Here is a 25,875-nt window from a genome sequence, read left to right as displayed (position 1 = left end):
TTTTAATATTCTTAATAACTAGTGTGTTTTAATTTAAGAATTGAGATAACAAATATGTTGCATATTAACTTCTCTTATTTAGATAAATATGTTACGTATGAATTATTTTCATTATTTAATTTCATTTGCAAATGTAATCTGTAAATAATATAATAAAAATAATGAGGTATATATTTTGTCGATAAGAAAGTATACACGAAATTATAAAAAATATCATTCATTAAAGATCGAAGGAAAAAAAATATGAAGAGTAAAATTTAGTGATCGAATGACCTCGTTACGTTTTTTGTGCGCAACCTATCATGCGCATCTTTCACTTTTTTGTAAGTGTGTGTATACTTGTGTGCTGCTGAGGTACACAGGGTAAAAATATTTACAGAAACTTTTCAAAGAAGTATCAGAGATTGCAATGCTGTAAATTGTACAATTTTGCTATTTCTTTGAAAAGTTTCGGTAAATATTTTTTATACTTAGAGTGAATAGATTTTAATGAAACTTATATTAAATTAAAATAGACTCTTTTGTCTACGCGTAGAATACCTTTTCGAGTTATAAATCGATTTGCAAAGATTCATGAAATGGCAAAGAAAAGTTGGCGAGTCAGGCATTGTTCATATATCCTACTGAAGGAGCCAAACCACCCCCGGCAATGATTTTTTAAAGAAAGGGTACTAAATAAAGCTGTATAGAAATAAAATGAGTTTAATTAAATATAATTTTAACAAAGCAAAGACTTTGTAATATATTGACTATGTATCATAATACAAAATGACAGAGTTGGATCATGTTATAAGTGTTAATACAAATTTTATGGAATTTCAAAACTGTTTCCAACATTTACATAAACTTTCTCGATGTATCCTTGAATGTAATAAATATGTTAATTATTCATTTCATCATATCAATACAGTTTATGTAAGATAAATTTGAAATGTGAAGTATTATTTGAAATTATAATAGTAATGAATAAAATGAATTCAAAGAGAATTAGTAAAAGAAGAAATATTAATATTAAAAATAAAAGAATATTACTGTAAGATATAGAAATTGTAGAAAAATTGATAGATTTTAAATGAATAGTAGATATATAAAAGAAAAAAAATATATCTGTTTAAAATAAAGAGATTAATAAGTGATCAGTAGAAGGCTAATATGTTTGATACATTTTGGAGGACAAATAGTTAATTAGTGCAACACGCAGTCGCAAGATGGCAGCAGTAGAGGCGTAACGAGTGCAGCAAATAGGTTTCAGTACGGACGTAAAAGGATAACGGATCGTTCGCGTTACGTTGTTTTGCCGCCATTGTCGCTGCATTTGCCGCTTTTCGCGACAAACTCGATGAATCTTGCGGTGTGTGCGTGGTCACTTCGTTGCTAGCTTCAAGATGGCCTACCGTTATTGGTTATCACTGCGCGCCACAGTGTGATTCTTCATCAAACTTTTCAGTTTTCGTTGGCGTTCCCCTCGAAAGACGCTAATCTTACAAATTATTTCAATATACAAAGAATTTAACGCAAAGAAGAGGATACAATTAAAAAAGAAGAAGAGAAGGAAAAGAAGGAAACGGAGAAGCTCGAAAATAAAGCTCGATCTTTTTTAGACGAATTGTGCGTCCAGAAACGCGGATGGCTCAGTGTTAAACCGGTAAGTCACATATTACTTTCTTCAATTTTTTCTACAATTCTTTCTTTTTCCAATTATTTACAATGTAAACAGATTATTATCTTTTTCCTAACGTTCTTGCACACTTATTTCTCGTTATCAAACTTTGTATTCTAGCCTGCGTAGTTGACTACTCTGATATCTTTCAAAAAGACTATGATGACTGTAATGAGTCAGTAAGACTGACAATGAAATAGTAGCTTGTCACAAATAAAATGATCATATTTTCCTTATATTTGTAAATAATTGTAATGCGAGTAAATACGATAGAGAAATTATTTTCATTTCTTTTCTATTTATTCATATTCATTTATTTTTGCACATTATCTTATCGTGCAATCAACATTTGCGAAAATTGATGGACAATAGTTTAATAAGTAATTTAATGAAAATATTAATCAAGTGGTCAAACTTGAAGCTTAAATTTAAACAATATTATTACAGTATTGTACTCCTTTGTCCATCTTTGTTTTTTCTTTGATTATTTGCTTACTCTCTTTCCCCCCGTTCTGACTGTCTGACTATGTCTGTCTGTTTCTCCTTCTCTCTATATATCGTCGAATACATTCGCTAACCTTGTCTTTTAGTTTGCGAGGATGTTATGCATATGTATAAACGAGTAAGAAAATAGGCCGAGTAGTTTCTTGATCAGTGAATTTACTTAATTCTACCGACTCTTTCTAGATCAACGGTTGAATATTTTATATGAATATTTAATTAAACGAGGAATCAAGTTTTGTTATTTTTGTTATTTTTTATTTTTCGAAGGGTCGAAAGTGTATCGTTGACTTATTTTTAAAGTTAGATAAAAATGTTTTTTCGTCGTTGATAGGAATAAAAGTACATTTCTTTACGAATTTATGATTCGGGATTTTTTATTATATTTCCGAGGCAATCATAACGCGGATATCAAACGAGTAATGTATTTTCAATATGTGATTATTTATTATTACCGATACAATTTCCATTATTCTCGGTTTGTATGTACGTATATTCTTTTTTGTGCTACTCGACTTGAAATTATTAAAGCATATCGATCCAACTGTATATACATATATATATATATATATATATTATTGTATTTTGTATATATATATTATACTATTTTGTTCGATTTTTCATTATATAAAATCTTTTTTTTATATGCTCTACATTTATATGTATATATAAATGTATATATAAATGTAGATTGTTAGGAATGAGCCGAGCTTATTAAAATTTAGTAAATGATCAAAAGTAACGCGGGAAAAAATGGGACGACCATTCATAAGACACCATTTTTAAAATCATATAAACTCACAATCAGACTATTTTTTTCACTGCTATATCAAAAGCAATGGTGCACGAAATATTATGTATTTAGTATACGCCTGTGTATATCAAATATCAGTCATATTTCACGATTCGTGTCGTGAAAACTAATCGAATTGTCGATTGTTTGAAAATGTTTCGTCACAATTTCTGTATATCTACTCTGTAAAACAATAAGTTCCAAGTTATTTTGAACTCTTTTGTAGGCACGAGGAATCCAAGATTTTAAAGGGAAGCAAAAGTCAATTTATTTATCGAATTTATATGCTTATTTAGTAAAACGAACTGCGTTGCATTGCGATTATAATAAAACGAATAGTCACAATCCAATTAAAAATGTTGAGAAATTTTGTGAAAACAAAATAAACGATAATAATCAATGATAGAAAAATTTCAGAAACTTTAATTAAAATCGTGTTACGATTCAATAAGCGTGATTAACCAGTTAGCCGTGATTGACAAATATACTCATCATGGAGAAATGGCAATATTTTGCTTCATTTTTACGATTTAATTTAGATACACACTTTTCAAAGATTTCACCATACCTAACTAATTGTTAAATAGCAAATAGTATCTACTATTTCCGCATGACGAGTATACTCTTTTAAATATTGCCATTTTTCCATGACACAAGTATATTCTTCAATCACAAATAACTAATTAAGTGATGATCGAAGTTAATTACAGATAGTATAATTACAACATATCTCAATAAAGTGCACAATTATAATAGTATTAATTGCTATAAAGTTTTATAACGCGAATCGTTATTCTATATTAAATCCTGCTCATTTTTACATTTCTTCTATCCTTTTCGTTTTTATCAATAAACACGGTTTTTCATTTCGGCAAAAATAAATCGTCCTGGTTCTCCGCATTCCGTGTTTGGTTCCACAAAATTAATTTTTATGTATATATATGTGTAAGTAGTACTAACAGGAGTACTATACACATGATAGGTGTGTTGCACCGATGCACATGTGATTGTGCATGAAAACTCTGATATAAAACGATGTATATTATATGTACATATGTGTGTGTGTGTGTGTATGAACGTAAGTTCTCTGTGGTAACGTTGTGGGGTAAATGGAAAAGAGATGAAAAAGGAGGGTGGAGGGTGGAAGAGTTGGAGTTGGAGTTGGAGGTGGAGGGCTCGCAACGATGAACGAAAAAAGAGGGAGAGAAAAAGACAAGGTGGGTGGTAAGGGACGAAGAAAGAAAAGAAAACAAAGTAAACGCAGCCGCCGAGGCAACAATGGTACATCGACCCGCCAAAACTTGTACCAATGCGCAGAGAAACACGCGCCTCGTCGTCGTAGTAGTAGTAGTAGTAGTAGTAGTAGTAGTAGTGTAATAGTAGTAGTAGTAGTGGTAGTAGTAGAAGTAGTAGTAGTAGTAGTGGTAGGGTAGGGTAGTAGTAAGTAGTAAGTAGTAAGTAGTAGTTGTCATAGTAGTCGAAGTAGTCGTAGTCCGTCATAGAGTCGTAGTTGTGTCGTCGTCCTTGCTTAAAAACAATTGAACGTGTTTTAATCACTCTCCACCCCCATTGCTGCTGCTGCTGTTGTTGTTGCTGCTGCAGCAGACCTGCTTCTCATATTGATCGTTTACGTGCCGGTTCGATTAATTTTTCTCTCTATGCAATAGTAAACATATTTTATCAAAACCGTTCAAATGACCGGTTTTCAATTTTGGATGGTAGATATTGCATTCAGCGTTATTGCTTCCTTTCGTTTTACTTAATTATAAATTTTAATTTACTGTTATTAATAAAAACAAAGTATTTTATTTATTATTTGCGTTAGTTTGTACAAAATATCATTTTCGTTAAAGGACTTTTTATTTGATAATAGGTTACCCCGTGTATTAATGGATTTATATAAACTATTAGAAGGTTTAATTAACAGCATCGAAAATTCTCATCGAGATGGCGGCAATGTTAAAGATTAAATTAAGTGTGTATATATATACTACTCGTCCTTCGACTTGGATTGAGTTTGAGGATAACCGAGAATCTTTATAGAAAGTTGTTCGATGTGTTTTTAAAAAGAGAGAGAGAGAGAGAGAGAAAAAAAGTGAAGAGGGTTGAAGGAAGGAGAATAGTATATATATATGATCTCGATCGTTTCATTTATCGAATAGCAATGATTCATAGATAAGTTCAATATGAATAATTTAAACTATAGTTTGATAAAATTACGATTCAGCGAAAGTTATTCAGCACACGAAGCTACTAACGCGCGAAATATTTTATTTCCTCGTAAATTTTTTATCGATCACATTAATGCTATACATTCGAGTTAAGATATACGAATTCTAAATATTAAATTGTAAATTATTAAATAAGCAAGAAAAATACATAGAGGGGTATAAAAACGAATGATCATTTTTAAATATTTTTCAGTCGAATTTGTATAATTTAATAGAAAATTTTAACTCGTTTCAGGTTATTGTCGATATATTAAATCGTCTCAAAGATTTATTCTGCCTTTCTGAAAAATAAAATAATATATATATATATAAAAATCGCGACCATGATTAAAGATATACAAGTAAAAAGAAAAAGTAAAAGAAGAAGATAAAAAAAGAGAAAAGTAAATATATCGATTAGGGTCATTGATCCAAGAAAAACGTCGGATTAATCGAGAGGGGTGGTGTTTCTATAGTCGAATTCTAAAACAAGTTCTTCAGGTATCTACAGAGCTCTTTTTCGTAGTCCTAGTTTGTTCCTGTACGCACGGGGTAGGACTGAGAAAATGCGCTCCAGGATAGATGGAAGGAAGGAAGATCGGGTGCCGTGGTTACCCTAGCAACCGGCATTGATCCCTCCCCTCTTGTTCTACCATCATCCTTTCACTTCTCTCCACCAGTCTCTTCTACCCCTCCTCTCTCTTTCTCTCTCTCTTTCTTTCTTTCTTTTTCTTTTTCTTTTTCTTTTTCTTTCTAGTCCTCTACCACCCTCTCTTTCTTCTTCCCCCGCCCGCCCCATTCCACCCGCACCCTTCATACTCCTTCTACATAGTCTGATACACACCTATACAACTTACCGATTTTTTTTCTCGCTCGATCTCTTTACACGACGCTACTTCGACTTTTCGGTCTTCTTTTCGTATTCGCTTCCACCCACCCTATTTCTCCTCCTCTCGTTTTCTTCCTTTTCTTCCTTTTTTTTCTTATTATTTTTTTTTTTAACTTCCTCTTTTTTCCCGCCCATCTCTCCTTCTCTCTTCCTTTCTCTCGTTCCTCGTCTCTTTGATGCATCCCTCTCTCTCTCTTTTTCTTTAATATTTTTCTTTTTATTTTCCTTCGACGCGACCGAAGGATTTCGATCATCGTTCGCCATATTTCGTTTCCTTCGTGATCAGATCGACAACTAATAGACGGCAGATGGTGGTGGGATGGATGGTAGATTTGCAAAGGATGAGTTAGTATTTACTCAATAACGTCAAGATGAACATTTGTCCAAAATGAAGGTAAATAGAAAAAACTAGTTTCAAACCAAATAATCTATCGATTTGTTTATATTCATCATTTGTGGAATTGATATTTTTATATGTGTGTTAATGTTTAAATGTTTTCAAGTCGATATATAATTTTTTTTTTTTAGGATTGATGAATTTTCTCATATTATATTAACGAACAAAAGTATTGGCACAAAATATATTTTTTTTATTGTTATAAAATTTCCTAGCAAATCTATAATCCGAGTACGTTTTATTATCTAATTCTATTACGCTTCTCGTAATTTAAGAGATATACAAAAAGTCTTATTAAATAAAGAATTGTACTTTTTACAGATTTATAAAAACATTGTTGCAGGAGAATGTAATGTGTCTCCTCGGTCTGTGACTATTGTTTGAATTAAGAGTGGTCAGTTACGCGATGTCATCGTACTACAAATCGATTCGATTTTTTCCACCCCTTTCTTTCAGGATATCTCGTCAAATCTCGAGTTTATGGTCGGTTTCACACAAGGACGCGTATACATAATATACGCTTATCACATTGAATTTAGATGTGCACTCATGGAAGCATTCATACGATAATTCTCTTGAAATTTCGTATGTTGATATTGCTTTGGGGGGGAAGATTCTGATGATTTTTGTACGAAAGTCAAATTTATTTCGAATTACATTCGTTTTCTCCAATTGATTTTCATCGTTGTTCATTCGAATATGTTATTGTGCAATGTAATTTTAATTATAATTAAATAGATGTCTGGAATAAGTTTGCAATATGTAATATAGATCCTTCTTTTAAATATTCATTCAATTATTGTTCTCAAATGTTTTCTGTGATTCTCGTTAAACGTAGTAACAGTCGCAGGGGGTAAAAATCATTCGAGGGTTACCTTTTACTTAATTTGTCCTCGTTCTTTCTAAAAATTGATGCGATTTCGACATGACTCCCTCTTCCTTCCCCCTTTTCTCTTTCTTTCTCGCTTTTAACAATGCTCGTTGTGAAACTTGCAACGCTCGGCCAACCAGTTGGACCGAGCAATCATTTTGCAACCAACAACTCGAGGTTTGCGTTCGTACAAGTTTTCGTTCGTTCGTTCGTTCGTTCATTCGTTTGTTTCACTTGCATTCTATCTTACCACTCTGTCAGGTAGATACTTTCACGTTCGATTAAAAGCTACCAACCTCAATAGACTTTCTTTGACATTGTTGAATATTTGTATTCTCGTGAAGAATGTCGAATATGTGCTTCTCCGAGATATCATTCAGATTTATCGTATTAATATTTTCATAAATTTCTATACAAAATATTTCATTCATACTTATTATATAAACATGTACTTATACAATAATATAATATTAATATTTATTTAGATATACTCTTACATTTTTTATGAATAACCGATAGTCGAACAAAAAATATCGAGTTTTTTTTTACGAGAGTATAGGGAACATACACGTTTCGACGCTTGTAGATTTACAAAATGTGGGTCAGAGTTCGTTCTCTTTGAATTAGGGTTTGCATGTCGTGTTCAGATAGATAGATAAATAGATATATTTATATATATATATGTATGTGTATATTGTTTCAAATTAAATTACATTTTTCCTCTCTATGAATTCGTGATAATATAATAATAATAATAATAAAAAAATTGCCCCATCTTATCGTTCATTTTTTCCTTTAGAGAGAGAGAGAGAGAGAGAGAGAGAGAGAAAAAAAAAAGAAAAAGAAAGAGATAAAAAGTAATCTTTTACTACAGTGTTGAAGTATCGTCGTAGTTTAACGTAAAATTAGATTTATAGGAGAACTTTTGTTGTTATCGTAGTTTCAACTAAACCATGGAACATGCATCACAGTTTACTTATAGCATTTTCCTATGGAAAGTGGCATAAAGTTACGTCCATGCTATGCTATATTATTGCGACACACTCGGGGTGCTCTTTAATAATTAAATAATGAAAGTATTAACGCCCGCGATAATGTGTGTTGAATTTTCTCAAAATGATCCCTAAGCTATTCCCGTAAATATATTTCATTTGAATAAAACGAAGATTATTGCATTTTTTAGTACGAGAGATAAATATGTTTGTGTTTTCTGTATGATCAATTGAAATGTAAATGCTTTGCACATAAATCGTAGGTAAACACAAATCGTAAAGCATAAAGAAAGAGACGGGGGGGTGGGGTAGGTGGGTGGAAAGGGATGAAGAGATGGAGAGAAAGAGAGAGAAAAATAAAAAAAATCTTTGTAGAGAATCTAACTAGATGGAGAATTTTCATTCGTCTTCTATGTCGCCCCGAGCTGTAGTACTACTTCGTTGTGACGTCAGACGTACCTCTGCTATTCTGGTCGAAAGACATCTAGGATGTTTCATTCGGTCATATTCAAGACTTGCATTAGAGGATAGGTCTTATACGATACAGAGATGATTGTCCATTATGAGTTTCAAACTCGTTTTCAACTTTTCTCTCAGATTTTCTTTTTCAATTTTCCTTTTTTTTTTTTTTTAATCTACTTTACAATGTCTAGAATTTTAAAAAACATTTTAATATTTCCTTCCAAAGTTTTTTCTTTTTTATTTTCTTTACCTTTTTTTATTAACTATGATATAAAGAAAACATTTCAAGAAAGAAAGAAAGAAAGATGTAGCAAACAAGACAAGTGTATAACACATCGATATTATTAGTTCACCATACCCCACGATAGGGATAAAAAGAAAAAGAGAAAACATACATGGTTGTGATCATGAAGGCACGAAGCTTCTTCGGTGACCTCGCTATGCAGATATGATCCTGTTAGCATGCAACTTCGTTCTTTCTTATGTTTCCACGGATTATCATGTGTTCGACTTATTCTTAGCCTTTTGTTTTTTTTTTTATCACCCTCGTAGATCTACATATAATAATTCATTTCATCAATTTCTATGTTAAAATCCGAACCTCATCGTAAGTGATATTTCATGGGGAAATATTAAACACCATATTTTATAATATATTTCAACTAATTACTATAATAATATTAATCTTCATCATTATCTCATCGTAATGTTATATATTAATTATGTGGTTTATAAAAAAAAAGAAAAGAAAAACAAAAAATAAACATCATAAAGTTGCCTTATTAGGGATTTTTAAATATCTTCCGTTATCTTATTTTATTCTTCTCTTTTTAATCAGTCTGATTAGCACATTTGTATTTTCTCACATCGGTCAGTGTTCACTTATATATATGTGTTCATACATATATTACATTAAATATCATATGTACATACATGTGTATATATGTATGTGTACGCATATGGGCTGATTTATTTGTGTGAATACTGGCTATTTGTTTATATGTGTACAGTTTGTATATACATACATACGTATAAGCGTGTATACAGTGTAAGTGTAGACTACATCAAGAGATACTGATGGTCTCGTCTATTGAACCGAGGATAATGAGCACCAGCTGTATTGTCGATCCTCCCACTCTCTTTTAAACCCTTAACATACACACCTACACGTTAGGATGTATATTCGCGTGTACAACTATGTGTGTGTCGAGGAACGATCATATTTTTATACATATCGTATTTCTCCGTGAAAAATAGTTCTTACCATTAAGGATATGTATATATTATGTTTTACATGATACACATAAGTATTCAAAGTTATATCGATTCCTTGAGTCTTCCTATCATGTGAGTGATGCAGGAGGAGGAGGAGGAGGGAGAGGGTGAAGAAGTCGCGTTTGGCAATTATTTTAAAGCGAATACAATCGAATATTTCATCTAACTTCGATTAAAGTACGTAAGAATAGTTCGATATCAAAATTAAAATATTATGTCTCGAGATATGTTCTCGATGTAATTTATTTTTATAATTTCTATTCAATTCAATTAGTTGTTTATCTCGTTCAAAAATAAAATTATTAATAAATGTGTCTTTTAGGGAAATTAAACAGGTTGACAAATTTTTGTAGAACGTTTGTTTTGATCTCATTAAATGGTTTCGTCCTTTTATCGGGACTTCTTCAGCAACTGAGGGGTTCTTTAATTACGTTGATCATTAATGTTATGAGTCTTTTTTATAAATTCTTCCGAAGACATACATTATTATACTTTTTTAAAAAGAAACTGTACTTCATATTCGTTAATCGTTACTTCTAAATCTGTTCAATTTTGAATTTAATATTCACAGTTATTGAATATTTACGTTATTCCTGTAAATATGATATAGAACTATACTCGTTGTCCTCCTACACTTCCTTTTTATCTCTTTTTCAATTTTTTTCATTCTCCTCTTCATCTTCCTCAATCACTTTGTCACCATCCACAGCACGTACCCCACCACCATTGACGTTAGTAAATCCCACGTATGCAGGTGTCGTTAGTTAGAATGCCGATAACACGTAACTCGGATTCGAACGAAAGTATTGTTAATCCTTGTAAATAAAATTAAATATCGTCGCACGAGGATTATTTATTCTTCTGTTGAGAAATGTTTATTAGTTTTGATATAAAAATTTAATTAAATGTTATTCTTATTTTCACTAGCAAAATATCTAAATGTTAATAAGATCAAGTTATGCAGAAAACTATATCAACCCTCGATGATCTGAAATTCAAGTTTGTTAAGATTGAAATAAGTAAACATAATAAAAGATAACTGTATTTCTTGTTACGTTGTTGTTTTCAAATATATTTTTTTTAATAATTCAATTAATACAAAATTGTCTAAAATTTATAATAAAGAAAAAAAAAAACAAATGTGGGACTCGTGTCTTGATGATAGTTGCCTAATGTTAGACTCGTTCTATGAGTTAGTAATTTATTGCTAAATAAAAATAACAAGTGTGTTGAACTAATTTGTAGTCATTTGGGAGGGGGTTGGCAAGTTTATGCATAACTTGGCACAATTAGGTAGGATATGTCTTGTTGAAGGGAAATATAAGTTTATATAAAATACTGGTCTATTTTAAAAATGACTGAATTGAACTTGGAGAAGTTAAATATAAATATACAAGGTTCGATATAAGATAAATATTCGTACGTAAAATTAGGTCGAGCTGAACCGAAGCAAGCTGAGCCGGTAATGTCGTCGTCGTCGTCGTCGTCGTCCTCGTCCTCTTCCTTCTCCTTCTCCTCTTCCTCCTCCTCCTTCTTCAAACGATGAAGAAGGGAGGGAAACTGAGGTGGATTATTACGGCACTGACGGCGTAGTACCATGGACCTCGTCGTTCATGGTATGTATGCACGTGAACTTGCTATAGTGCTACAGTGCTGCGGTGGGATCGATTCGACCGAAGGTGTAAGCCCTACCTCGATTTACAAGCTTCGATATATATACCCTCCTCGTAGCGCTTCTCTCGACTCTTCCCTCTTTTTCCCCCTTCTTTTTTTTTTTATCTCTTTACTTTTTGCACCCTCTCTAAATATTCCTACCTTTTTCTTTTTCCAATCTTCATTCCCTTCGTTCTCTTTAACCTTTATCTTCATTTTATTCTTCCTTTTGTCATATTCTCATATTTGTTGGCAATAAGAAAATATTTTTCTTTTTTTTTCCCCTTCCAATCGATATTTCCTTACTTTGTAGAGAAAATAAAAAAAGGATGTAACTTATATGATTGTGAATTTATATTATCACATTTTTCTTGTTGTTTTTTTATTATCATTTACAGATCAATTAAATAAATATTCTTGAATTTTTATATTTATTGAAGAATGATTTAACTTGCACACCACTAATTACAAAAAGGAAAACTTTCATCCCCTCTATTGTTTTCCTCAAGGAAGAAAAAAATATTATTGTTAATTACTTATCTAATGTAAATCTTCTCTAAACATTCTGCGATCTGCTGAACAATATGTGGGTTTACGAAAAAATTTTTTATATATATTTTCGTGTTGTGCGAGGAAAAAAAGAAATAAAAGAACAAAAAAGAAAAGAAAATGAATGCTATTTACAAGTAGATTTTCTTTTTATTTTCTCTAGAAAGGAAGAGATAGAATATTATCGCAATTTATCTATCGAAAATAAATCGAGGTGTTTCTCTGGCGAGCTTTAAAATTATATACACTCATCTGGGAATACTACACGTTCGTTTTCCTCGTGGGTGTATTTCTGTAAACGAACGATGATGGCGTCGTTGGCGTCGGCGTCGGCGTCGAATTCACCGGTGTGCGCATCTATGGAAAATATAAACGCATGGCAATGTGTAACTTACAGTTCGCGCGTGTCCCACGTTTCACCGAACGTTTTGTACATATGTAACTCTCGTGTTCTTTCTCAAATTTTATTTTTGCATTATTATTCAACAAGAATAATATCTATAATGAACTATAATTTATTGTTAACACACAAATTTAAAATAAATATACGAGATAATTTTCTTTATTCTAATACTAAAAAGATTTATGTGTCGATGATTGTAAAATCGTGTATACTATATGTATATAGATAGATATTATTTTTTTTATCTTAAAGAGATACTTTAAATGGCGTATACTTTATGTAATGGAAAATATCTACATATATTTTTATGTTAGATATAAAACTTGTGAACCAAAAAATATAATATAATATTTATTTATAGTATAATACCTGCTTGGTAAACAAATATCTTTGTTTTGGTTTTATCTTTATGGTATAAAGATGAGATGGTAGTAGGGTTGTTAATGGCAGAGGTTCGAAGAAGAGAAGGAGGAAAAAAAAGAGAGAGAGAGTGAGAGAGAGGTTCGGAGAGAAGCACATTCCACGACTTCCAAGGAAGCCTGTGTGGAAAGGAGTCTGCGTATTGTAGTAATTCTTTCCTTCGTTCTTATTATTCCAAGACGACGCATCCCACGATATATACATGTACACATATAATATATACATATACCATCTCTTTAAATATTCTTCGTTTCTTCACTCGAATGGATTCTACATACATATAGATACGTATATAAAATACAAACCGCGCACGATACACTAACACAAATGCATTGGCATACGCGCGATTAGATATAGATCAAAAAGATTCTAAAATTATTTCGATATCTTTATCTGAAGAAAATTCGATTAGTCGAATGCTTACAAGTTTCTTGTTCTTTTTTTTTTAATACATTAATATAATGTGTCGTAATAACACGAGAAGATAATATAAATGTCAAATAAAAAAAAAAATGATTTTCATTTTCATCCTTAGCCAGTGATAATTTTCCGATCATTGAAGAACTAGTTTCGACAAAAATAAATATCCGATCGATGTTAAATAATACGCAACAGCGAGAGATTCTCGAATCCATCGATACAATCCTAGGTTGCGCGTACGTTCAGCCGAGAGTAGTATGTTTGCGAGATATAAGCGCATGGTGCACTATAGCGATCCATTATAGTAGAACTATACTATACTATATAGCAGTAACGGCCTGCGCAGGCGGAATATGGGAAAGCTCTGCCAGTATGAAAGAGAAAGAGAGAAAGATCGGTAAAGAGAGAAGAACTAAAAGAGGGAGAGAGAGGAGAGAGAGAGAGAGAGAGAGATAAAGAAAGAGAGAGAAGAGAGAGAGAAGCGTGTCTAGGACCTTTTCTAGAAAGCAGAAAGCACGACGAAGCAATATTGCACCGTCTGCCAGTGTCATAAAACCCCTTTGATCTCTCTCCTCTTCTCTCTCTCTCCTTTTTCCTCTTATCCTCTTTTTCTCTCTTATACGGTTTTTATTTTTTGATATTTTTTATTTTTTTATCTCATCTTTGTAACATACCATATTTTTTTTTTTTTTTTTTTAATCTCCCAGTAAGTTATTCTTTCATTTGCGGTTTCTTCAATTTAGAACAAGAAAAAAGAGATACTAAATAATCCAATGAAGCGAAAATTCAAATACATTTAAGTTACAAATTATTTATTATTATTATTATTATTATGATTCTCGTAATTGTAAAAGTTTATAGGGTTTTAAATTCGCGCGTCCTACTCTTCGGTAAATTTATAGAAGATATTGTCGGAGATGTTGATTTTCTTCTCGGAGCACCAGGAACGTAGCTAAAAAGATGCACGATTTCTAGGTGCAACAATAATTACGATGGCGGTGGCGGCGGTACCACTAGCAGCAGCAGTCACTGTGCGGAATTGCGCAAGCGCAATGTTCTGTTCGCCCGTTGAATTGTTTGTGTGAGAATAGTGCTTGTATACATGTGTATGTATGCACGCGCGAGCTCTCGCTTTGTGTGTGTGTGTGTGTGTGTTTGTGTTTGTAGATATCTCAAAGAGAAAGAAAAATATAGGCATGGGAACGGGGTAAAGAGGAGAGGAGAAAGAAAGTAAAGAGGGTCGTTCGAAAGAGTACGATAAAAAAAAAAAAGAAGATACTCGTTGGCGATTCCGCGCCAATTTCGTAGGCAGCCCCATCTATGTAACTTTCTTTTCCTGAATCTCTTAGTATGAGTTTCGTGAAAGTATTACCTTAGAGAGAGAGAGTGTGTGTGTGTGTGTGTGTGTGTGTAACGATGAATTTACAATAATAATAGTTTTTCTTTTTCCGATCTAAACAGATCGTGTTTCGTTTAAAATCATTTCAAATACCTACAACTATTCCATGTGGTATAATTTTTTTCATTGTTTTTCATCATTTTCGGCATTGAATCGTATCGTATATTTAGGTCGATATTTATTTTCTGCTTCGTTCTAAGATTTATATATTTATATGCTTATCGAGAATAGATTATCAAATTTAATTCATTAATCGTAGAATTTGGAATGTGTAATATATTGCGTACATACACACATTTCGAATGTTTTTTTTATTTTCGCTCGTTAAGAGTTTATTTTTTTATCTGGTTATGTGATAGATTGCTTTTTCTATGCTGAATCATCAACCTTTTTTGAATTATACATTTTCATACTGACCTTACAATATGGTTATTATCAATGAATTAATTTGATATTATGAGAGAGATGAATCTGCTATAATAGATTTGCGTACTTTCTTCTATGATTATCGAATGAGAACCACTGTTTACAGATACGAAATCTACTACATAGACGTACGCACACGTACGAATACATATATTTATAAACGTGTGGTACACACCCGTATGGTTTTGCGATGCTCTCACTGACGCCGTACGATCTTGGCCGAACCTTTACGAACATAGACGAACGAAAGTTGATTTAAATAATTGCTTATTTAATTGCGATAAGTGACAGAAGATGTGCGAGAACGTCACGAGACTTGGTTCTGTTTAGTCGTCGCAGAAAATATTCTTGGATTGTTTATAAGCACATACTATATATATATATCATATGATGAAAAGAACAGCATATTTTTTGTATTAAATAAAAAAATAATATACATGGATTTACAATTGTGTAAACTGTAATTTCAATTCACGCCGGGATTTACGAAGTGCAGCTGCGCGTACAAACAGTACGCGTAAAAATACGTTACAACGTTTGACAAATGGAAATTCAGTAAGTTTCTTTTTGTTTAAGTTAGTATCATGATTATTTAAGAAAGAATAAATAGGAAAAAGGAAAAGAATAATTAATAGTATGTATAAAATGTAAAAAAAATGAGGATTATACTAAGGGAAAGAAAATCCTGTGAAGAAGAAAATTGCGTTAACGTGCGATCGAACGAACGAACGAAACGAGATGCTCGCAAATTTCTAAGGCAGAGCAGAGCACCACTGTTTATAGCAATAGCAGCGCATGCGCAAAACGCACTTCTTGCACGGAAAATACGCGTGTACTCGCTTTGGTAGCACGACGAAGAGAAGCGGGGAACGAACGTAGTCGAGCTTTGCCGAGGGTCGAGCAGAGCAACATCATCGACGAGGAGAGAAGTCGGAGGCACCACCGCTCACTTTGCTTCGAGCTGTCGAACGCGACGGGCGTTAAACCTATTCGCGTTACGCTTATAAATATATATTTTATATTTATTTATATTTTTATCTAAGATACATTCGCATCAAAATATTTAATAACAATCGTCTTTCATTTTATTCGTTCATTTCATACATTGTAAACTCGCCCGCGTAAACGGCGTTTTTTAATCTTATCATCGACATCATCTTCATCATCATCATCATCATCATCCCCTTTCGACCGCGGATCTTTTTATACTTTTACGATATTATCATCTCGTATAAGAAATTTCAAATTATTCAACATCGATAATATATTCTTCCAGTTTTGATCTTTCATAATCGATTGTTTTTCTTCCTATAATCTCACAAATAGATTCCTCGCGTTCGTTCGTTCATACGTTCGTTTATCCGTTTGTTCGTTGGTACTTTCCGATCGATTTTCCTTCCATAACCTTCAGTATATTCTCTCGATCATAAAACACATAGAGAGACAAGGCCACTTTGATAGAGAAGCTTGTTCTTTTGTGCTAGCTTCGGTATCCTTCCCTCTTGTCCCTGTCTCATTTTCCCTCGAATGACGTTCAATTCAATTCTGCTCGTTCTCGTTTGGAAATGTCAATCTGACGGTGGTAGACCTGAAGGACGATTGTGGTTGCGATCAGAATGGAAAAGGCTAAAGTTACGAAATTCTAAAATTGCGTGATATATACAATAGGATTCTATTGTGATCAGAGTTCCTGTTCACAAATTCTGATAAAAATTAGGAAACGAAACGAAACGAAAGAAAACGAGACGAAAATTACGAAATAGGGAGATAAAAAGCAAGAGGATAAGGAATAAATGGGAAAGTATGGAAGGGAAGAAAAAGATAAGGAAATAGAGAAAGGGGAGGATATAAGAGGGGTAGGATAAGCAACGGGCAGCCAGAGCAACCATTTACACCTGGCTCGAGTTCCTCGGAGGTATATAAGGGACACAAGGTGCGCATGGTAACCGAAGGCAGGCAGACAGAAGCCTTCCCCTCCCCTTTTCCTCTCTTCCTTCTCCTCCCAAGCTAGCTTTGAATCAATAATCTCCGGTCACGATTATATATAGGCTTTCTTCCTCTTTTTTCTTTCTCTCTTTTTCTCTCTCTCTCTCTCTCTCTCTCTCTCGCTCTCTGTCTCCTTTTTTTATCTATTTCAAGTCTAGGCATCGGGAATCGCTAAAATATCGGATATAACATGGATTCTAAATCGTGATGATAAAGGTATTGCGAAGGTAGAGAGACGCAAGATAAAAGTGCGCGTGTGAGAGTAAAAGGGAGAGAGAGAGAAAGAGAAAGAAAGGAATGCGCTTTTTCTCTGTCTCCCTCGCACGTAGAAATTGATTTTCCTCCTCCGTATCCTTCTGGCCTTGTTCGAGCAGTGCGCCGGTATCAGCACCGCGAATTATTGATCTCGCTATATCTTCTCTCTCTCTTTCTCATCTACTCCCCAACGTTTATGGCATTTTCGAAGAAAAGAAAAATATAAAAAAAAAAGCACAAGGAGATACGATAATCAAGGATCGAACATAACAGCGCGATGAAGATTATATCCTTTGGATATTTTAAACAAAATTTTTGTATATTCCTCTTTCGTTCTCTTTCTCTCTCTCTTTCTCTTTTTCTCTTTTTCTGTCTTCCACTTATTTTTCAAAAAATTTTTTATTGTCACATTTAAAGGATCACTATTAATTCGTTCTTATTCCTTTTTTTTTTATTTTTTTTTGTTTTTTTTCTAAAATAAAGGATGTCTTCGATGAAAGCCTGGAACTTGACGGGTCCATCAAGCCGGTCGGTGATTCGAGCATGATCGAGAAGTCGAGAGATCCTTCGGATTGCGAGATGGAGGTCGCGCGGGAAATTCTGGGAGGCCTAGTAGAAGCTACGGATCCGATTATGGAGAAGCAAGAAAAGGAAACGGATGGGAAGAATAAAGATGGAACAATTGCAACAACAGCAACGCCATTACCCTTGCAACCACCACCCCCACAACCAACAACAACAAACGCAGTAACAACGATTTCCAGCGAATCGAGTTTTACACTTTCAGAGAAGATTGTTCCTGAATGTCTTATAGAAGAAGAAACAAATAGGCAGGCCAATGAAAATGTTGATTCACAAGCGAAGACGCCGAATGGCGTCTGTTCAGCTTCTTTGTCACCAGGATCGCCATCGTCGTTGCCATCTTTGTCTTCCTCGCCTTCGTCATCGTCGTCGTCATCGTTGTTATCGAGAAAGAGGCCAGCCGGTAGCGATTTCCTGTCGATCGACTCCGATATTAAAAGAATCGGTGTCGAGATGTCGGAAGAAGAAACGAATCAATTGAGAAACGATGTAAAGAGACTTTCGCCCGTTGAGATAAGTCTTCGCGAATGTACGCTAGGTGAGATTTCATTGACACCAGATTCTCGATCATTTAGCGAAGATGTTAACAATGATTTGTCGGAAAACTCACCATTGTCTTCTAATGTATCGCGAAGTCGACGTAGGAATCAACCAACACCGTTAAACAATTTAGTTACCGAAGCAGACGAAGATATTATGTGGACACGATCAAGGTCTAGGATCATTAAAATTGAATCTACGATTGAAAATGAGGAGGAGTGCTCTACTACGAGTAATAGCATAGAAAACACGGATAACAATGTTCAAAGTAAATTAAATTATATCGAGGATAAAATGAATGGCGACGACAACGAAGACGATAAAGTCAATGAACAAACTTCCAGTTACTTGTCGAAAAACATTTTCTCTGATGAAGACATCGACCGGGCCATTGATAATTCTAATGCTGAAAGGTCCAACGTTAAAAATACGATAAAAGAGGATAAAAGTTCTCTGCGTCATTTGGTTGTCATGTTGGAACGTGTAGATAAGTCGGATTTTAAGGAATGTCAAAACAACGTTCTTGGTATTATAAAACCGAGGGAGATTCTTGGAGAAGAAGGTACAACTACGAAGGACAATGCGCACGAGAAGACGCAAAAGAGTTCTTTGTTGCCTCGTAAATTGATCGTAATGTTAAATCGTATAGACATAAAGGAAGATTCTATTAACAAGGAAGAAGAAGAAAATTTGATTCGTAGTAATACAATAAAATCTATTGATTCTACGGTAAATTGTCGAAGAAAAAATGTAAATCCGATGGATAAGATTTGTACACGTTCGTCTACCCTACAAGAGCGAATACTGGAAAACAATATAAAATTGAGCGATGAATTTGCGGATAAAAGTAAGATGATTGATGCATTGCCGAATGATTATTTTGTAGCCGAAGATCCTGTACGAGAGAAGGAAAATAGTAGTGTTGACGAGATTAAAGATTTGCAGCCAGTTATAATGGTTGAGAGTATGAAAATCAAAGTATCGGAAACGCCGAGAATACTTCCTTCTTCGACTACGCCTATTGTGGATAAATATGACAGTCAAATTTCGTTGGAGATAGGTGGATCATCTTCTAACGAAGTTAATCGTTACTCAATAAGAAGTAAAACAAAAACTGTCGTCGAGGAGCTTGGTGAGAAGGAAGAATTGCGAATTGAAAAAAATGTTGCGAGGAGAGGCAGCGTGGTACAGATATCAAGTAAAGAAACAACGATTTCTCGTGGTGTGCCAGTGGTTATAAAGAAAATTGAAAACGAGGTAGAAATCGTACTGGTGGCGTCTTCGTCTTTGTCAAACGAAGATGATCGTCTGCGAATTCTCGACTCGTCTGATTTGGATTCGTCCGAGACAGCGACACCAGGCTCACCCGGGGAAGCACTGGAAGCTAGTACCGATATCCAAGAGGCGATCGATACCGAAACGGAAACCGAGACTGGATCAGACAGTTCCGAGTTGCCATCGTCAATGTCGACCGTTCGTATTCGCGGTACTAGTTGCGAGAGAGAAGATATCACCGATGCAGCCAATTGTCAAGAAAACGAAAACCTCTGCTGCGACGAGATAGCATCCGAGATAATAACCAGACTTGAACCAGAAAAGCCAGAACCTTTTACCGAGGATTCCGCGGAGAGTTTGGCATTGACGACTGGTGCAAGAGACGAAGTTAGATCCGACGGTAGTGATTCTGGCCTTGGAAGTGAAATACCTGGAGATCCTGGTCCAGCCCCAGCTCCAGAAAGTGATTCGGAGACTTCCTTTCTCGATAGAATACCAGATGATATTCTCTCCGACAAGGAAAAAGGTGAGGAAAAGTCCTCTTATCCTATTCCTATATTTCTATCTTGCTCGACACGAGCAAATACACTTTTCGATTTTATCTTATCAGTTCGCGAAATCCGCTTATCTCGGTCGATCAACAAGGTCGTCATCGCTGTCGTCTTATTCAACACGATCGATCGATCCATTTAACCGTTATCTATATTTACTAGCATCGATCGTTTCCACTATTGTCGAATCCTAGTTTCATAGAGACCTTTTTACGAAATAAACGCATGACCTTTGAGAAGGAGATCGTATCATTTCGCCTAACGATAATCACAATATCTTTCAAGCTCCAACTTAACAAGGATCAGCATTTACTCTCTCATTTTGTACCTATCGAATCGTGTGTAATATCAACCAGCACCGAGCTGCTGTACTTTGCCATCCGGCAGAATGGGAGAAAAGAGTATCGATAAGTCTTGCATCGAACCAATTAACGCGACGTTTACTAACTATTTCATCATTCTTCTTTCTTTAGCTGTTAACCAACTGGAGGAAAGTTTTGTATCAGACACGAGTGTCCCTGGGGTATCGCAGACTACATTAACGACCTTTCGAAGCCCTTCGAAAAGCAATCTCAAACGTAGACTGACCGACTGCATGGAAGAAAGTGAACCGAGTCCTAAAAGAAGCAATACTACTGAGGAGCCTATAAAAAAGAAACGAAATATTCATTTTGATGCCGTCACCGTTTACTACTTTCCTCGAGCGCAAGGTTTCACTTGTGTTCCTTCACAAGTAAGAAGGATCATTCTTTCATTTCATTCGTTGACTGTCACGATAGTTTTATATGTTTCGCAGTTGGGCTCACGATTCTAAAATAAGAAATGAAACAATATAGTAATACTGGTCATAGATGATGACTCCTAAGGTTCTACTGAAAATACAAGCGTTGTTCACGGCTGACCATCGTGGCAGTCAACGTGTTTAATACATTCCTTGTCGCTTAGTATGCATACGCCCCACTTTGAAATTTTTGTTATTTATACGTGGGGCGTATACGATCTATGCGGAAAGTCGCAGAAAATCAATCCGACACGGAACGTGTGAATTGTAAATCGCTGAATTTTTATTTATTTCTATTTCTATATCTGTTTGTAGGGCGGTAGTACTCTAGGCATGAGTGCAACCCACACGCACGCGGAAAGATTTTCTCTTTCCGAACATGCGGCCGAGCAAAGGAGACTGCATCGGGCTAGATTGGCGCAACTACGTTCCGAACGTGCAGCTAATTGTACTACAGAGGCTGCTTCTAGTTCGGAAGATCCGAGCGACGATACCGACGAAGAACCTAGCGACAATGAAGAGCTCGATATCGACAGCTATTATTTTCTACAGCCTGTACCAACGTGGCAAAGACGAGCACTTCTTCGAGCAGCCGGTGTACGTAGGATAGATGCCGTTGAGAAGGATGAATGTCGGGACATCCGTGCGAGCCGAGAACACTGTGGCTGCGGATGCAAGGGATATTGCGATCCGGAAAGTTGTCCTTGCAGCAGAGCAAACGTCAAGTGCCAGGTACATTTATATGGATATTCTGGATAAATTTGATTAAAAAATGGGTCCTTATGTCCACTGTGGATTCGTTGCCGTCGACTAAAAAATTAAGCGAACAATGTTAGTTTCACATTAGTCAGTAAACCGTAGCAATAAACTTTCTCTTTCTATTTTTTCTTTTAATGTGTCTTTATGTGCGTGTGTACTGTTTAGGTCGATCGTGCCGGTTTTCCTTGCGGTTGTACCCGGGACGGTTGTGCCAACAGCTCCGGTAGGATAGAATTTAATCCGGTAAGAGTGCGGACACATTTCATACACACATTGATGCGGCTCGAATTAGAGAAGAAGCAACGCGACGAAGAAGCAACAGATCACGAGAGCACCGACAATCAGAATAACAAAAGCGGACCATTGCGAGATATCAATTTGGTTTCTATAATAGACAATTCAAATACGGAAACGTGTATAACCGGTGGTGGTTTTACAACGTTACACTATGAAAATCATGATACCGGTAGTAGTTCAAATTGTCAAACAGAAGTATCTGGTACGCGAGAAGATAGTTTAGATCTTTATGCTATAAGAGACGATTGTTATCCTAACGAAGATACGGTTGATGGTACGCAGACTGGCCAAAGAAAATTGCATCCCGAATTTAATCAAAGTTTTCAAACGTTTTCGGGCCAAACAGCAGGTGCAAATATGAATTTTCAACAGACCGCTTATCAGGATTATCAGGCTTATACAAATATTCCTTCTACGTCTAGGGTGCAATTTCAGGCGCAATTTCAACCGGTGTCGGGAAGCCCAGGTTTTTCGCATTACGCGGTCTATGGGCAAGATGGCACATCTGTGCAGGACAGTTGTCAGATACATCCTGGACAACATCCTTCCAATTACGAGGCAAACTTCGCGCAAGACGAATCGACCGGATCGCAATATACAAATTTGAATTCCGTTCAACCTATGAACGGTGGAGTCCAACAGATAGGTAAGCTAGAACCGTTCTCGGAATTGCTATCCGGTAGGTACTCGTATTATGGCGAAATAGAGCCGCAAGCGCATGGTACTTATCATGGAAATGGAAATAAGGAAGGAGAAAAGAATCAAACGACGGATGAGCAACAATCGCAAAGTACGGAGGAATGTGACGAGAATTTTGGAGAAATCATAAAGAAATCTATGGTGGAGACTGTGTCCGCTTAGATCTATTCATTTACGTTAATATGATAAGTGAGTGTTTGGTGTCATCGTCTAATGGTGATTTGAGACTGACAAAAAACATCTCCTGTATTGCGACAATTGCATCTTGGTGACATATATATATAGATATATTTATATATATATATATATGTATATATATTTTCAAGAGCTTGATAATCCGTCGATGAGTTTCGATTAAAGCGAAGAAGAAATTTTTTCTATAGAGGAAGAAGGATATTGGAACTGTTCCGTTACTTCTACATTGTGCGATTAGATAAATCCGATTTTATTGTTGTTCGTGATTTTTCGAAAGAATTATCTTTTTCTTTCGTCAAGGATCACTGACGATGAACGATGAGTCCCATGGATATCGTTAGAAAAAATATTGCGGCTACATATGCGTCCGCCCGGGATGGAAATTTTGGAACGTCCTTCTTGAATAGTTTATACCGAAATCCCCTGGGGTGCTTCTTCGAAGTCGAGAAAATGATGACGATGATGATAGATACACTGGAAGAAATACGGTATCGAAGAAATACCAAGAGAATCCGGGGCCTCGCCTCATTTTTCGCCGAAGGATTATTCAATAGGAAGGTCTCCGTCGAAAATCTTTTTGGAGAACAGATACTCGTTTGATTCCAAACAATTAAGATAAAACATGAAAAGAAAAAAAGAAATAAAGAAAAAAAAATTTAACAAAAAAGAGAAAAGATAAAAGAACGGAACGAAAAAAAGAAAAGAAAAACTAAATAAAAGAAAAAGAAAATGGCGGTTATGTTACCGAAGTAGAGTAGGTAATTAACGTGGTTGTGACCAAATAAACAACATGGGATCAGCATAGAAATGCGGTTTATAATTAACTAGCGATATAAATACTTGTAAACGTAGCTCAGAGCGAACGGTATGTCTCTTTTTAAAAGGGATACTTTGGATTATATAAGAAAAGCAACAAAAACAATTTATATATAAATAATTATCTTTTTGTTTTTTATTTTATCCGTTGGTTATATTTCTAGATTGAATTAAAGAAAAAACAAAATGAAAACATAAATTAAATGAAAATAAATCACAAATTTCTAAAATGTGGAATGAAACAAAAAACAAAATAAGAAATAAAAAAGATTATTACGCGCATCCACGGTTATAAACACAAATACGACGACAACATGAACGATTGTGATACTCATGCGTATAATGCAGTCTTGCACACACACACAATGGTCATAGAATATAAGAGATATCTCGCGAAACTTTTATATGCGTGATCGAGAGATCGCATTTGAAAAATGGTCTTTTCGATCGTCGATTTACACCTATTATTCGATAATAGAAGATACATTTAGATCATACTTGTACAGTGTCCACGTTTATTAAACGAAAAAGCAAGCACAAACGTCGAAAAAAAAAATTAAGAAAGAAAAAACGGCCATTTGTAATAACGCCAAAAAAGATGAAGAAGAGGAAGTAAAAAGTTCAAGGTGCTGATATATAACTGACGCGCGCGTATGTCATTTTAAAAGTTTAAGCGTAACTTTTGATCGAATGTTTTTTTTTCTCACATATGCGTTACCTTGAAATAGCAATTTTCTCTCTCTCTCTCTCTCTCTCTTTCCTTCCTTTGGATTTGTTTTTTTTTTTGCGTTTACATACGTTTACATACGTTTACATACGTATACATTCATATACATATACATAGCGTATATACATACGTTACAAATACATACGTATTTAAAAAAGAAAGTCTCGGAGATCGAAGGCCTTAGAATAAAATGACAGTCTCTGACAAATTAAACGATTTGATTTAAAAGAAAACAAAAGTAAAGAACATTAAACAGAAAAACAATGAAATTCGTGCTATACGTAGATGTCAATTTTTTTTTATTAATTTTGTCTTTTTTTTTTATACATACATATTTTCTCTTTTTCTTATTTTTTGCGGCACATGTCAACACGTATTCTTAAATACACCCAGTAGATTTTTCGACACAGATCTTTTCAACATCCCGGGACGTTGATCGCTAATACCCATAATTCAAATAATTCTACGTAAGGAAACAATGATATATATATATATGAGAGGATTAGTATTAAATTTATACATACTTATTGTGTGGACGTGTCAACTCCCAAACTCCTTCTACAAAGAATTGTTCCTTTAATCCTACCCTTGTTATTTATTTTTGTTCTCATTGATCGGTGCCTAAACGATTAATATAATTCGTGTATTTTGGACGAGCATTTTACAAAAATAAAAAAAAGAAATAATAAATAAATAAATAAGGAAAAGGAAAAGGTCCGTCATTATAAAAAAACAAAAAAAAAAAAAAATACAAAAATAAAGACGTGTCTCTGAGAAGAAGGAGCGAGAAACGTCGTTTAATACGCGTTATGTGGGATGTGACACTTCCTAATGGCATATAAATAATACATATAAGCACGTATGTAAGTAACTTTTAGATTATTTGAGTAAAAAAAGGCATACATAGATGATAGCGTTTTATTAAATGTTGTGAAAAAGTCTCTCGTCTCTCGTCTAACGTGTATTGTCTTTTTGTGTACGCGTCTCTGTATCATTACCCATTCCTTGTGTTCTTCTTTCTCTTTCTATCTGTCTTCATTTATCTATCTCTCTTTCTTTCTCTGTCTCTTTCTCTCTTTCTCCCTTCATTGA

General features: G+C 34.5%; 1 protein-coding gene across 4 annotated transcripts; it reads left to right on the top strand.

Annotated features, from left to right (window-relative positions):
* Positions 1–1,307: 1,307 nt before the first annotated feature.
* Positions 1,308–25,689, top strand: LOC106783739. 4 transcript variants are annotated; one of them, XM_014742538.1, is made up of 6 exons: positions 1,308–1,645; positions 18,045–20,484; positions 20,983–21,242; positions 21,606–22,022; positions 22,215–22,695; positions 22,769–23,035. In XM_014742538.1, exons 2-6 carry the CDS (start codon positions 18,105–18,107, stop codon positions 22,951–22,953), a joined length of 3,723 nt encoding a protein of 1,240 aa, XP_014598024.1. In that variant the 5' UTR covers positions 1,308–1,645; positions 18,045–18,104; the 3' UTR covers positions 22,954–23,035. The 4 variants fall into 4 exon arrangements, with proteins under 4 accessions (XP_014598024.1, XP_014598020.1, XP_014598022.1 ...); XM_014742534.1 differs by having other exon boundaries at positions 1,312–1,645; positions 22,215–25,689; XM_014742536.1 differs by lacking the exon at positions 1,308–1,645 and adding an exon at positions 15,447–15,875 and having other exon boundaries at positions 22,215–25,689.
* Positions 25,690–25,875: the final 186 nt, after the last annotated feature.

The sequence above is a fragment of the Polistes canadensis genome, unplaced genomic scaffold, assembly GCF_001313835.1.
Source record: "Polistes canadensis isolate GaletaPanama2010 unplaced genomic scaffold, ASM131383v1 scaffold_25, whole genome shotgun sequence".
NCBI classification, from domain to species: domain Eukaryota; kingdom Metazoa; phylum Arthropoda; class Insecta; order Hymenoptera; family Vespidae; genus Polistes; species Polistes canadensis.
The sequence above is the reverse complement of the archived record's forward strand: the minus strand, read 5'-3'. Positions and strand labels throughout refer to the sequence as shown.